Genomic DNA, 15848 nt, shown 5'->3' with positions numbered 1-15848 from the left:
CAAATCCCAAAACTCCTAAAATTCCAAAACCAGCCAACTCCCAAAGCTTCAAAACTTCAAAAGCCTTATAACTCCAAAAATCCTAAAAGTCTACAACTCCAAAATCCCAAAACTCCTAAAGCTCCAAAACCCCAAAAACACCCAACCTCCAAAGTTCCAAAGACCAAAAACCCCTAAAACTTCAAAACTCTAAAACCCCTAAAACTCCAAACCCCCAAACCTCCATCACCCAAGGGTTTTCTGTGCCACCCCCAGGCTCTGTGATGACACCTGGGAGGTTTAGGATGAGAAATACAAGCAGGAGTCGAACACCAAAAGGAAATCTCAACTGGAATTCCCAGTTCCACAAAAATCTGGTGTTTGGGATGCAGGGAACCCAAGCATGTGTGAGCTCAGCAAACAACAGTTCTTAATAATCAGGGTGAAAAATGAAGGAGCCAGACTAAAATCCAAAAAGGCCCAGGGCAAACCCAGCTCCTGCAGGCACAGACTCTGCCAAAGGCTCTTCTGCCACTTGTTGGGAAAAATGAACTTTGCAACACAGTGAAAGAATGCTCTGTGAACAAATAAATAGCATAAAAATTTTAAAAATTATTCCTGCTTTTATTTATGAGTATTTTAAATACTACTTTCCTTTCAGAACAGGTTCATTTTCCTGTGTGGATTTTAGCTGTGCTCCTTTTCTTAAAGCACTGCTTGACAGGAGTTCTTAAGCAAGGACAATAAAATAAATGGTATTATGGAATCAGTTTGTGTTCAAGAAGATTCACTTAAAATAAAGAAATCAGAGTGGAAGATATTCATCATGAATATCTCAGGATTGTTCTTCCCATAGATGCATTTTCCAAAAGGACTGCACTCAGAGTGTGTTAATTAGAGAAGAATATTTCAAGTGCTATTTTACAGCTCTTTTCCCTGTGAGAAGCTCTCCATTACACATCTCAGTGTTTAAATAATCTCAACAACACAGTGCTGGAATTTGTGGGGAAAAAATACTCACTAAAGCAGGTGTGTGAAGCACTGAGAGAAGTGGAAGGGCAGAACTTACTCATCAGCCATTACCACCTGAAACATTTTTAGAACTGAGCACAAATAAATGGTACTGTGAAAAATCTGTATTTTATGGTTGGCTTTTGGCAAATATGAAAATGAATATTACCTGTGTTGTGTTGAAAAGTGGTGCTGTATTAATTCTCTTAAGTAGTGTGTTAAATAGAGTTTTGTGACACCTCATGGGGTGCCCCAGCCACTCCTGAGGTGTCCCGGAGCTGCTGCCACACTGGGGTGACATTGGAATTGATCACAAATCAGAGATAAAACCTCAGAGTTTGCATTAGTGGGGAGATTGTTCAATCAGGGATTTCCAGAGCTCCCCCTTGGAAAACACAGCCTCAGCATCCTGCAAGATCCCAGAGCAGGAGTTCTTGTAATTCCCCCTTCCACCCCCAGCTGCACACCTGGAACCAGCAGTTACACATTTTGATAATTCCATTCCCCCTTTTCCTTCTGGGATGGAAAACATTGAAGATCCTTATCTGATATTTCCTTTATCACACTGCCTCCAGTTCCAAAGAAACCATAATTCAGCAGGTAAGCACAAACTGCTGCCACTCATCCTCCTTCTGGAGACCCTGCAGTGCCCTGAGACAGCCCAGGAATCACCAAAAATGGCCCAACAAACCAAAAATCCCCATCAGAACCAGTAAAAATCCTCAACTGCCCTCAACTCCGTGGCCATGGGATGTGCTCTGCTGGGAAATATTCACCTGCCTGCCCAAAATTCCTGTGCACCATGCTCCATGGCCACAGGGGGTTTGCATGTACAACAAAGCTGAATTTTTGAAATCTGAAAAATTTCCCCAAAATTCTGGGGGAAGGGCAAAAAGCCCAGGACAACAGAAGTCCATAAAATTAGGCTTTTTAAAATGTAATAAAATTAGGGGTTTTAAAATTTTAACAAAATTAGGCATTTTAAAAAAATTGTAATCAAATTAGGTTTTTTTAAATTTAATTTTTAGAATTTAATACCTGTCCCAGTTTCAGTCTTGGCTCTTCTCCCTGCCCACCTCCTGTGATTTCTGCATTTCCCCAGCACTGCTGGGCTGGAAATGACTTGGAGGGAAGTGTTGTGATGTGCTCAGCTGCCAGCAGAGCAGTGTTGGAGGAGAAAAGAGTCAAGAAAACAGCACATGAGTGCAGGAATTCAGGATTTTCCCACTCACAGCTGTGGCAGATGCATTGCAAATGAAGGAAAACACTCCACTGTGAATTTGGGAAGTTAAAAATTCAATAAAAAGCATTATTTCCTCCAATAATCCCCACTCCTCCCTCCAGCAGAAGCTGGAGCTGCCCACTGGTTCCATTTCCAGCTAAATATGTGTGGGAAATCCCACAGAATTAATTCAGGTTTTCTCTGCAATAATATCTTTAATAAGACTCATCTTTCCACATTAATTTGATTTTATTTTTTACACACTCCCTGACTTTCATCAATATAAAATCCTAGAAAATTGCATGGCAGTTAGAACAACCAGGTAACTGAAAGACTGTAAATTGTTGGCAAATTCAAATTTTAAGAGCTACAATAACACCAGAAAACCCCAAACAAACACTGAACATTTTCCTCATTCTTCACAGTTCTTAACTCAAGAGAAAAAACACTTTGTTCTCCCCAAAATAATAACGGGGGAAAATAAGTTCTAATTTAGAAGTAAGAGTGGGAAAAAAACCCTAGAAATTGAAGTAAATTTAAGTTTAATTTAAGTTAATTTTAAGTAATGAATTTAAGTAAGTGATTCCTTATAATCTTTCCCAAGCAGAGCGAAGAGCCTCTGGATATTTCTATAAACCTCAAAAACCAAAATATTTTAATTTTCTTTATAATTAGAAGAGAAGGTTCTTGCCCTCCTGTCTCAGGGTGATTCCAGTTTAATAAGATTTTTTTCCTCAGACACAACAAGTCCCAAAAAGTTGTCAGATACCTTTCTGACCCTGGTGTCCAAAAGTTCTTCTGATTTGGTAATTCTACGTTATAGAGAGTAATTTTGGGGAGCAAATCCAGATTTGTTTGGTTTGATTTGTGCTTCCAACAGTTTGCACTGAGGTGATTAAATCAGAGCCCCCCAACCCCTTCTTTTGGGGTTTTATTTTCCAGCACCATGATCCATTCCTAATTTTCCTGGCCTTATTAAAACAAATTCCTGTCCTCACGCTCAGTGATTGGTCTTGGGCTCCTCCCTGTTTAATTATATTTTATTATTTTTATAATTATATTTTTTTTATTTTTATTTTGTGCATTTCACCAGGAAGAATTCCCATTTCAGGGAAGGAATTAGAGCCCTTTTTTTGACAAATGTATCAACTTTGTCACTTAACTTCTAGACCCAGACTTTCTCCTATTTAATAATATTAATATTTGACACCACTGGTATCTTTAATTGCTGTGGTTATTGAGGTTCCCTTAATTTCCCTTCTCAGCAGCCCAGAGCTTTTATTCCCAAATCTTTTCACTCATTTCCATCCATCCCATTATTTATGGACATGGATATTTATGGATATGGATATTTATGGTTGCTTTCTTAGCAGGATTTGGATGCTGAATGTTCAACACCCAAACACACATTTCCTACCCCATGAACCACAAGAAAAAGGTAAATAAATAAAACCCTACAATCAAATCCATCACCCAGTGATGCAGCTCCATCCTACAAAAACAGCAAAATCCACCACACACCCTGAAAATTACCTGGGAATGAAAGATATTATCTGAGGAAGAAGAAAACAAGAGCTGGAATACCAGAACTTGGTCCATGTGGTTAAATATAATTAAAAGCTTGGGCAATAATTAGCTAATTGTGGGGATTCACAGGGTGTTTTCTCTCAGGAGCTATTTCTGAGGAGGAGCTGTTCTGAACTGCTGGCACAGACACAGAAAAGAGATTTAGCAATTAAAATACCTCAAAACAAAGGGAAAAAACCAAGCCACAAACTGAAATATGAACATGAGAGGTTCCTTTAGACATCCTCCTGTGCTGAACTGCTCCTGGAAATTCAGTGTACAGGGGCTTTCAGCAGCTCCAGCCCCAAAACTGACAGAGCAGAAATCCCAATATTCCTCTTCCAGTTTTCTTACAGAGCTGGATGCAGGCTGGAAACTCACTTTTATTCCAAAAAATTATAATTATACCACAAACCACTCAACATGTCACATGAAGAAAGAGCATTCCCATTCTCCTGGAGATCCAAGAGAACTTTCCTCTTGGATTAAAGCTCAGCCCTGAGCCCTGTGCTGCTGGGAGGGCTCAGCAAGAGGCTCAGTGAACATGGGATTTAAAAACTGCAGAGTTGCATACATTTATAAATATATAAATAACACAAAAATAACACAACCTCCTTAAAAAAGAACACATTCTCCAGGTTTTATAATAGATAATTGGGGGAAAATAGTAAAGGTAAAAAGATTTTTACAAAGCTGTGAAAGTAGGTTTTACAAAGAATTCCTAGTTAGTTGTAGTTGTAAAGTTTCAAATAGAAAAGTTACAACAGTACAGTAAGTAAGGACATGAAATAATAGTTTTAGGTGTGGTTAATATAGATTTTAGGACTCTAATAAAATATGTTTAGTAAGATAGTAGAAGGTTTTAAGTGTAATAATGGAGCATTGTATATTGTTAACAGAAAGTATGTAAGTCAGTATTGTTTGAAATAAGTTATGTGTGTTCTTAGTGACTGGCTAGAATAATATATAATAATAATTATACAATATTACTATATAAGTATATATTAATATAGACTATTATATATACATAAAAATAATATTGGCTAAAATAGTTATCTAAGTTTTAGTAATATGCTATTGGTTAGAAAGTTTTTAAAGTGTTTTGTAACAAAGAAATCTTGGGTTGTTATTTTTTAATTGTTTTAACTGTGTAATGAGACTGATGTTGTAACAAAGTGTAAGGAATGTATCTCAGCCTTTTTACCTTTACTATTTCCCCCACAGATATTCAATAATTGAATGCAGGCTGTGTGTCCTGCAAGCACCAAACTAAAGGAACAACTTCAGCAGCAGAGAATGGAAATCTCCCAATTTTCCAGCCTTTGCCTACATGGAATTATCTTTTAGATAAGGAAAAAAGTGTCATTGATGCTTTGGAATTCTGTGGCTCCAATCCTGAGCCGTGCCCAGAGAGGGGGAATGGCAGGAGGAGTGCCCAGAGGGGTGATGCCCCAACTCTTGCTCCTACAGGGATGGTGCTGGAACCTTCCTCCAGGCTTTGACCCATTTGTTCTGCTCTATTTGTATTTTTGGGGGGAATTCAGCCTGGAGCTGGGTGGGGGTACAAGCCCAGGCTGTGATGGACACAGGAGCCCCTTTGGGAGTGGTGGAGAGCCCAGGCAGGGTGGGAGCCAAGGGGATCCTGCCCCAGGGGCCGTGTGCTGTGCTCAGGGGGACAGGGAAGGGAATTCCCAGAGCTTTGTGCAGTTCAAAGTCCCGGAGGCTGCAGCAGGAAATGCCCCTGTGCCAGCATGACAAGGGAAAAGAGCCACAAAGGACCGAGAGCTGCTTGTTGTGACCACTCCAGGCAAGGAAAAATGAAACTTTTTTTATCCCAGCGATGGGGAGAAACCCTTAAAAGTCATCAGGAACCACGACCAGAGCAACAGTAGAACATAATTTGACTATAATTTAGCTTTTCTAGAATTCCATTCCATTTTAAAGGAGGAAGCTGAGGAATGCAGAGCAGGTTCTTGCTTGGCTTAATGAGAGGCCACTTGAACACTTTGGTGAGACCTGGGTTTTCATTCCACTTCAGAAATTTACACCACTACCATCTTTTAATACTTTGTTCAACCAGTAACATTCAATAAAATTCATATTTTTGAGCGGATTCCTTCTTCTCTCCAAACCCCCCAGAGATGATAACAGCAAAAAACCCATTTCCTCTCCAAATCTTCCCTGATGAACAAACCAGGAAATTTCTCCCTACACTCCTCCAACAGTTTATTCAAGCATTTAATTACCACCTTAGTAAAATTACCTCAATAAAAGCAAACACAGGCTTGGCATTCCCTCCTGCTGGCCCTGAAAAGGGTGATTTTGTGCGTTTTGGTGCTCCCAGGATCTGCTCCAATCTCTGACACCACCTCTTTAATTCCAGCAGGAAAGAGCTCATGGATCACCTGGGCATGCACTGCCAGGCTGCAAAAAACCTCCAATTTCTTTGAAGAAGTGACAAAAAGAGGTGTGGGAATGTCCAGAAGTGAATGGATTTCATTCATGGAGAGTGTGTGGAAGTTAGCAGAAGCAAGGAAGCAAGCCAGAATGGTTTTGTCCAGAAAAAGGGAGACATAATTTAGTTTACCATTGGTGTTCATGGGGCAGTTTTTCTTTATCTCTTCTACAACCAATCCTCCCTCAGGAGATCTCTGCTGTTCATGGGCCATTCATTATCAATTATATTCTGTTCATGGGCCATTAATTATTAATTATCTTCTGTCCATGACCGGTGAGTGTCCCTGCATGGCTGATCCAATTCCATCATCCCAATGGGAGATGCTGTGCCCAGGGGAGGAGCCAAGCATTCCTGCCTGGGTACAATCTGAGGTTTGGGACAGCACAGCAGCCTCTGCCCCCTGCACTCCCAGAGGAGCAGCTTTGTGCTGCCCTGCATTGCCAGAGGAGCAGCTTTGTGCTGCCCTGCATTGCCAGAGGAGCAGCTTTGTGCTGCCTGCATTGCCAGAGGAGCAGCTTTGTGCCCCATGCACTCCCAGAGGAGCAGCTTTGTGCTCCCTGCACTCCCAGAGGAGCAGCTTTGTGCCCCCTGCACTCCCAGAGGAGCAGCTTTGTGCTCCCTGCACTCCCAGAGGAGCAGCTTTGTGCCCCCTGCACTCCCAGAGGAGCAGCTTTGTGCTCCCTGCACTCCCAGAGGAGCAGCTTTGTGCCCCCTGCACTCCCAGAGGAGCAGCTTTGTGCTGCCTGCATTGCCAGAGGAGCAGCTTTGTGCTGCCCTGCATTGCCAGAGGAGCAGCTTTGTGCTGCCCTGCACTCCCAGAGGAGCAGCTTTGTGCTGCCCTGCACTCCCAGAGGAGCAGCTTTGTGCTGCCCTGCATGGCCAGAGGAGCAGCTTTGTGCTCCCTGCACTCCCAGAGGAGCAGCTTTGTGCTCCCTGCATTCCCAGAGGAGCAGCTTTGTGCTCCCTGCATGGCCAGAGGAGCAGCTTTGTGCTCCCTGCACTCCCAGAGGAGCAGCTTTGTGCTGCCCTGCATTGCCAGAGGAGCAGCTTTGTGCTGCCCTGCATTGCCAGAGGAGCAGCTTTGTGCTGTCCTGCACTCCCAGAGGAGCAGCTTTGTGCCCCCTGCATTCCCAGAGGAGCAGCTTTGTGCCCCCTGCACTCCCACAGGAGCAGCTTTGTGCCCCCTGCATTGCCAGAGGAGCAGCTTTGTGCTCCCTGCATTCCCAGAGGAGCAGCTTTGTGCTGCCTGCATTGCCAGAGGAGCAGCTTTGTGCTGCCCTGCATTGCCAGAGGAGCAGCTTTGTGCCCCCTGCACTCCCAGAGGAGCAGCTTTGTGCTCCCTGCACTCCCAGAGGAGCAGCTTTGTGCTCCCTGCATTGCCAGAGGAGCAGCTTTGTGCTCCCTGCATTCCCAGAGGAGCCCAGGCCCATCTGCAGCAGCCCTGGAGCTGCAGAGGAAAACTCCCCCCTTGTGCAGGATCCCTGCTGCAGCAGAGCCACAGCTGGCACTGCAGGAGGGCTGAGCCCCCATGGGGTGGGGCTGGGACACCACCCTGGCACACAGGGGGACAGGGCATGCTCTGACTCTCTCAGTGGTTTGTTTTCTTTTCTGTACTATTGTATTTGTATTTTTAATTTTCCTAGTAAAGAACTGTTACTCCTATTCCCATATCTTTGCCTGAGAACCTTTTAATCTCAATTATTATAATAGCTCAGAGGGAGATGGTTTACATTTCCCATTTCAGGGCAGGCTCTGCCTTCCTTAGCAGACACCTGCCTTTCCAAACCCAGACAAACATCCAAAACCAGGCACCAGAGATTCCCAAGGACGGAAACCCGTGACAATCCCCTGGCACAGCCACGTACCTGCTTCAGGGCTGCTCTGATTGCAGCTGCTCCCGACGCTGTTGGGGATGCCTGGCGTGGAGGGTGCCTGGAGCCTGGCCTGGGCCGGGCTGGGGTGCAGGGCGTTCCCCAAGGCCATTCCCGCCTGGGGGAGCATCCCGCAGCTCCCGGCCTGCATCTGGTTGAGGAGCCCCGCCAGGTGGTTGGAGGGGGCAGCCCCGGCGCCGGGCCCGAAGCTGGGGCTGGGGTTGGGGTTGGGGCAGGGCAGCCCCGGGGGCAGCGCGGGCTCCGCCAGGTGCAGCTGGGCACCGGGGCAGGGCAGGGCGCCGCCGGAGCCCCCGCAGCCCGAGGAACTATTGCTGCTCCCGTGGGAGCTCTGACAACTCATGGACTGCAGGAGCTGCGACATGGAGCTGATGGGGAAGGAGCTTTGACTTGGCTTTCTGATCAAATCGGAGCCGGCTTTGGGAAGGCCAGAGCTGTCCAGCTGAGACTGCCTCAGCAAGCTCAGCACCGTGGTGGTGGGCTGCTTCCTTTTCCTCAGAGGATCCTTTTGCTGAGACATCAATTTATCTCTCAGTGCTGCCCGGCCGCTCTGCCCTTCCGTGGTGGGGAGGAGCACGTTGGCAGCAGGAGGGAACATGGGATTTAAAGTGCTGTGTCCTTCGGTGCTGCCGCCGCTGGCAACAGGTCCAGAATTGCTACTGCTGTTATTGTTGTTACCAGCAAGTTTATTTTGATTTGCTAGCTGTGCTTTGGCTGCTGCTGAGAGTAAACTGCTTGCTGGAAAAGAGGCAGCGTTGTGCTGGTTCAAGATCTGATTTAAAGGCATTCCCAGCAAACCAGGCTGACTCTTCAAGGAACCGCTTCCGGCCGACGCAGCGGGAAAAACGGCATTGTTGGGAGGATTTAACACGTTACTCATTCCAGCAATTAACGGGTTGGGGATGTCCTTGTACTGACTGAGTCCGTCGTGCTTGGTGGAAGGGCTGGATGGCATGGATGGCCTCGGCGACCCTATGGTTGACCTCGGGGACCTGGGAGGGACTTTGATACCGCTACAGGACGACCCCACGGGAGGCAGCAGGAAGTTTCCGTGATCGGACGAGGTGGAAGAAGAACGCGATCTTTGGGGAGAAGCCTCGATCCTCGCCATGCCGGGCGCCATGGCGTGAACGGGGGACGTCACCGGCGAGGGGGACAGCGACGTCGACGCCGAGTGCTGAACCCTTTGGACGTGAGCGCCATGGTTGATGTGGGCGGGTTTGACGGTGGGCAGGGGCAGGTTGCTGGGCAGGGGCACCACGGCGGGGGGCATGCTTACATTCATCACGGGTACCTGAGAGTGGACACTCGAGTGGAACGTGGTGGGGTTCATGATCACGGGGTTCTGGTTCGGCGGCTTGCTGGGAATGGGGTCCAGAATGCCAAGCGGATCCTTCTCGGATGTTAATGGCTTTTTCTGAAGAGCACAAGAAGGCGGTGGAGGAGGCGGGGGTGGGCCTTGGGGGGGTTTATGGTGGAACATTGCTCGTGGTATTTCCATACCGGCCGAAAAGTTACACAGGGGTTTTTTCATGACTGGGCTCTTGGTGGTCAGGGTGGGGGAAAGAGGTATATTAGTCCTTCCAGCCATTGCACAGGATGACTGTATGGGAGAGCCGTGGAGCATGACGGACGGCGGGGACAGCGGCGTCCTGGTCATGTGGATGGGACTGGAGTTGGGCGCTCCGTGAAAACTGGGATTGTTCCTTGTGAAGACGTCGGGGCTCCCGAGAGGGTCGGTCCTGGGCGAGATGGAGCCGTCCCCGTAGATCTGCGACCCCGAGGACGCCGGGCTGGGCATCCCCCCGTGGCTGCCGCGGTACGGAGACTTCTGCCCCAGTTCATTGCTCCCCAATCTCTGCCTGGGATAGGCAGGATGGAGCTCTGCTTGCTGGCTTCCAGCCATTTCTTGCACATAAAGCCTACCCATGGCATTAGATGCCCCCATCATCAACTTGAAAGGAGTCTTACATTCCGGCATCACAGAATTTGTAATTCCTTCATGCGATTTATTCCTCATCGACCTTGGAGTTGCTGCTCGGGTGGGAACTACTGGCGTTGCACCTGGCGTGGGAAACACACAACAGTTACTACTGGTTGCAAATCCAGTGTGCCACGTTTCAGGGCAAAGCTGCTGAGGGTGAAAACATTCCCAAAAAGCTCAGGGAGCCTTTGGCTAAACTTTTGCTTCAGCAGAAATAAACCCTCAATCTCCAAGGTGGAGCGGTGCCTGTCCCCAACTCCACAGCTGTAATTCCATATCCCACAGAAACATGGACCATTTGGAACCTTTTTCCTTGCCTTTTGCCTTTTCCAAGCAAGCCTCCTGCATCTCCAGCATCCCCCCTCTGGCAGGAGGAGAGGGATGGCTGTGGCAGGGAAAAGGAGCCTCTGGCACCATCTATTGAGGACAGGAGGAACAAAGCCTGTCCAGGGTTGAGACTCAATTCCCACAGAAAAGGTCCTGTCCCAAATGCTGCCCCTGATGAGGCATCCTGAATGTTTCTGCTTCTTTTCAGGATAGAAGCCTTGGGGATATTTGTACATGATGGAAAAATTCCCTGTAAATCCCACTTTTGAGGCTACACCTTCCAACAAACACAAGACCACTTTCCATCTTTATTTAAAGAGATTTTTTCCCAATGTTTTACTTCCAGACTAGAAGCACAAGCAGCTCCAAGTCTGGGGGACTTTCTGCCAGTTTTGCAGCTCTGGGAATTTGCAATTCAGCTTGCACTGCTTGGCAGGCAGCCTCTGGATGTGCAAAATTCGACTGGAATTGGGAGTTTAAAATTCTGTGTTCAAATGAACTCAGAGGTGCCTTGGAATTCCTCTACTCATCTTCCCTTCAGCCTGGTCAGACAGCACTGACAATTCTGCCTTCATCCTCTTTGCTCCAATGTGAGAGAAACAAACATTTCCCCTGTCCCAAAATACAACCAAAGTCTCATTTAGGGGATAAAACTAAAGGCTGAACTGCAAAATACAATAATTATGAGAGGCCTCACCTTGAGTGCTGGAAATAAGCAAATGGTCACTTATAAATGTGAAAAAGTTTTGCTTACAGGGAGTTTTATTGGGGAATTTTCTTCTTTGCTTATGCACAAAAATCTGATTGACAGAGAAAGTAAGAGCACAGAAATATATAAATTACCTCCATTTTGCTGATTTTTTGAAAAGAGGAATTTAATTTAAGTACTACTCATTGAAAAAATTAAGCAGGGAAATGTATAGAAACTTGGGAAATTCCACTGACACTTAAAACCAAAATTACACTGAAAAAATTTTCAAGAAAAGTTTTAAATCCTAAATTTCAATGTGAAAAGGCAGGGGCACATCAGTACTATGAACAGCATGGATCTGTTAGCACTGGCACTTCTCTAAAATTTATTATTTCTTGGTTTTCTTGCATTTTTCCCCTTGGAAGTGGGAAAAGCAGCTGGCCAGGTGCTCTCACAGCAATGAGGGGTGCAGGGAGCTCAGGCCTTTTCCCAGGAGCTGCAACCCCAGAGTACAAAATTATAAACTCAGCCCCTTCCCTCCTTTGTGCTGCCCACTGGGATTTGTCATTCTCTTCAGAACCTGTTCCTGTGATCCTGACAAAGTCCCCAATTTTGGGTGAATTTCTGGGTTTGGAGCTGTTTCAGTGCTAACTTTGCTTTCATTCCAGGCCTCAGGGAACCCCCTTGGTTTTACACTTTTGTTTGGAGAGTACCTGTCAACTTCAGCCACCAACAAATTTCCTCACTTTTTTTATTGATGGGGATAATTAAAATGCTAATCCAGGTTGGTGGCCAAAAATAATCCTTGGGAAATGACAGTGGAGATCTCCTCTTGCTGTCTATTCTCCTTTACAATACAATTTCCCATTTAGCCAAGTCCTTAGCCACATCCTAATCCCTTCATAATCACTTTATTCTGCTCCTCTAATTTCCCATGTGACAGAATATCAGACATATTACTACAGTTCCAAAAGATGAGAGCTAATGTATTTTCTTTGTCTAGAACAATCTGATATCTTTTCCAAGAAAATCATGCTCTTAGTCTGGGCTGACCTGCTTTTAGACTCATTTTCTATCTCCCTCCATCTCTGCCTACTCCCTTTATTTATTCCTTCAATCTGCTTATTATTGCACTTGTGGTCAGACTTTGGGGGTGGTTTTGCACAGTAATTATGTGAATACAAATCAGATTATTCCATGATTCTGCATGATTTCATTTTACTCACTTGTTCCACCACCAGGACTAGTTAGAACCAGTGAAGGATGTGGTGCTTCCATGCTTTTGTGAAGTGTAGCCACAGCAATAATTTTCCTTTTGTGAATGCATAGTTTGGTGACATCTTCGTCCGCTTTAACATCTTCAGCAGTTCTCTGCTTCACAGCAGCTCCAGGATCAAAATTAAAGACCTGGCAGTGAAAATTCCAGTGTTTAAAAGAATGACTACAGGCAGCAAAGTCACCAAATTCACATAAATTCACATAATTTAAGAATTTTATATGGAGTATAGAGGAATTCTCCTCTGTTCCTTACTGCTCCTATACTGCCCAAGGGATTCCCCGACAGGACGTTTGGAAACAACAAATAAAAAATGAATATATTTATAATAACTGAGTCAGATCCTCTGCAAGAGGGGCTAAGGCAGAGAGGAGCTGAATTTTATATTTTAAAGATAACTTTGAGTGGACACCACTTATTTTAGAGATGATCTGAACAGAGTTTGAGTCACTAGCATGGGCAGCTGATAAATATTATTACACCTAGATCCAAAATGATGCTGTGCTTTACCTTGGGAAGAACAAGAGGACATTCTAGGCCACACTTGCACGTTCCATCAGTCAGCAAGTAAGTCTTCACCTGCTCCAAGCAGGATAATAAAGACCCACTGGGACTGCAAAGGAACAGAAATGATGAATACAAGCTCTTGGATAGGTCGGGACTTGTGTCTGCTCACAAGGACAGCGGGTAAAATCACCTTCCATATTTTTTTTTTCCTCCTAGCACTTTTTGCTTTTATTCAAGAATTGAGATAATAATTACAAAAAAAAAAACCCCAAAAAACAACAAAACCCCCAAACATATTTTAAAGGAAACAAAACTGTTGCAGCTGGGTCCCTTTGATGCACAATGTTTGGTTTCATTCAGCTAAAATTTTGACCTTCTCACTGAAAGTAAGAAATATTACACCAAGGAGCCAGGCCAGCCAGCTCCTGACAAACTGCACTTGGATTTCTCCAACTCCCACCAGAAAATCATTATCTCCACTTCCCAAAATAGGGCACTGGGAACTCTGTTATGGCAAAATCACTAATTCATAATATAAAAAAAACCTTCTCGTGTCCCCAGCCTGTAACTTGCAGATTGCTCTTTACTGCTGGGCCAGCTGAACTGTTTATCCTGAATAAAACACTGGTTATTAATGGCAGCTGTAAATAGCCCTAATTCAAACAAAAAACAGCTCAAGTGGAATAGTTTGGATCACAAAAACACTCCTGACTCAAAATTCCAAGCTGTGAGGAACTCTGGTGCTTAGAATCCAAGCCATAAACACCTCATCCTGCACGAGTCACATCTAAAGCAACATCTGCAAGTGACATTTCAAGTCCTGCTGACAGTTTAAATAAGTCATTTCTTTGCCAGGCATGCCCTGAAATAGTTATTTTTGGGAGAAGTGCTCAGGTTGAATCTGTGTAGCAGTGACAGCTTGGAGGGTGAGGAAGATGAAAGAGCAATCTAAAAATAAAGGTCCAGGTCTGGTGACTGGTCAGGAGTCAAACCCTCCCTGCCTGAAATCCTTGGGGAGCAGGGGGAAACTGCTCTTTGCTTTGATTTATTTTCATTACAGCAGGATCCTGGCTGATCCTTTTGGATGCTCCCACCTGTCCTGACCATGCTGAGCCCAAACTCCACCCTGGAGGATGGAACAGCTTCCCAAGGGAGAATCCCACCCTGACATTTGCTCTGCACCATCCCATCCACACCCAAAATCCCTCCAGACACTTCCTGTGATCCTTAAAACCTCCTGTTGAAAGGCATTTCTGGGAATATGCTCTGCACTGAGGATGCTGTTTTATTTGCCTTGGCTAAAAAAGGCTCCTTTTCCTGGGGTATTTTTGGAAAAAAGTGATTTTAAATAACCCTGGTGTGCTGTTTGCCTGGGCACACACGCTCCAGGAGATGCTGCAGTGAACAGGAGTGTGCTGCCAACCAGGGAGTGGGAAGGAAGGTCAAGCACTGAATCTCTGGGATCCAGCATTCCTACTGCACACACAGGCAGGGCTATTTATCCACAAAACACAAATAAATTTTAAAAAGGGCCATTTTTTTTTCCCATTTCTACCTTGATCCTGGGCTCAGCTTTGCTCAGCTGCAAAGTCTCTTGTGTGCACACAGAGTTATTGACACTTCTGTAACACAAAGGATAACCCAAAGCTTCTTTTGTAGGAAATTGCCACAAAATCATGGAATTGCAGACTCTTTGGCTTGGGAAGGAGCTGAAGCTCAGCTGATTCCAGCCCTGGAATCACCTCCCACCATCCCAGGCTCCCCATCAGCCTGGCCCTGGACACTTGCAGGGATGATTTAGGCCCCACTTAGCAGCTCTGTTTTGCTAAGAAAAACCCTGAGAGTCAACTCAGTGCTTCTAGCAGGTAATGAAAACCAGTTAATGAATGGATTTAATCTTGATTTAATCCAAAGCAACTGCTGACAGCTGACAGGAAAGCATCTGTGCTTTCCAAGGAGGCACAAACACAGAGTCTTTATTCAGCTGGGATCATCTATTCCACTTGAATCATGTCAGATCTTAATATATCCACTAATTTTTCCCTGGGATAGCTGTGGAGTCAATATTGTTTGACCTTTCCTTGCCTCCAGGAAGGCTGTGCACGCTGGCAGGGCAGAGAGGAGCTTGTGGAAAGTCAATCCTGGGGGATTCAGCTGCCCTCAGAGCCCTGGGGATGCTCCATGGCAGGCAGAGATTGGATTATTGCACTCCCACCTTCCCAAGCAACACCTCCTGCTCTGGGCCGGGCACACACAGGAGTGCAAAACACTTTTATTCATCAGAAACTCTGAGAAAGTGACCAGAAAATTCACCAAGGAATAGAAAAATGCATTGGAAAACTTGGGAAGAGGGCAGTAAAGAGCTTCAGTAATGCTGTTGCGTAAAACTTGTTAGGGCTGTGGAAAATGAAGTTCAAAAGCTGAGTGTGATAATCAGGTAAATAAAAGTATCAGAAAATTCACCAAGGAATTAAAAAATTCATTGGAAAACTTGGGAGGAGGGTAGGAATAACATGAGCTTCCCCAAAGCTGTTGTGTAAAACTTGTTAGGGCTGTGGAAATGAAGTTTAAAACCTGAGTGGGATCATCAGGTACATAAAAGCTCCAGAAAATTCACCAAGGAATAAAAAAATACATTGGAAAAATAATCAGGTAAATAAAAGTACCAGAAAATTCACCTAGGAATAAAAAAATACATTGGAAAACTTGGGAAGAGGGCAAGAATAACATGAGCTTCCCCAAAGCTGTTGAGTAAAACTTTTTAGGGTTGCAGAAAATGAAATTCAAAAGCTGAGTGGGGTCACCATGTAAATAAAAGTACCAGAAAAATCACCAAAGAATAAAAAAATACACTGAAAAACTTGGGAAGAGGGCAGTAAAGAGCTTCATTAATGCTGTTGTGTAGAACTTTTTAGGGTTGTGGAAAATCAAGCTCAAA

The 15848-nt window shown here is 45.1% G+C and overlaps 1 protein-coding gene across 1 annotated transcript in view; it reads right to left on the bottom strand.

Annotated features, from left to right (window-relative positions):
• Positions 1-15848, bottom strand: part of MBD5 (methyl-CpG binding domain protein 5) — a 128423-nt gene that overhangs the window by 20510 nt on the left and 92065 nt on the right. The window contains exons 6-8 of the mRNA XM_058027718.1: positions 12914-13016; positions 12354-12534; positions 8102-10189 (exon numbers count right to left, since the gene is read on the bottom strand). Coding sequence (XP_057883701.1) covers positions 8102-10189; positions 12354-12534; positions 12914-13016 — 2372 coding nt within the window. The remainder of the gene's footprint in view (positions 1-8101; positions 10190-12353; positions 12535-12913; positions 13017-15848) is intronic.

Source organism: Melospiza georgiana, chromosome 7 (genome assembly GCF_028018845.1).
Source record: "Melospiza georgiana isolate bMelGeo1 chromosome 7, bMelGeo1.pri, whole genome shotgun sequence".
Taxonomy (NCBI): domain Eukaryota; kingdom Metazoa; phylum Chordata; class Aves; order Passeriformes; family Passerellidae; genus Melospiza; species Melospiza georgiana.
Note: the sequence above shows the minus strand (reverse complement) of the source record. Positions and strands in the feature narration are given on the sequence as shown.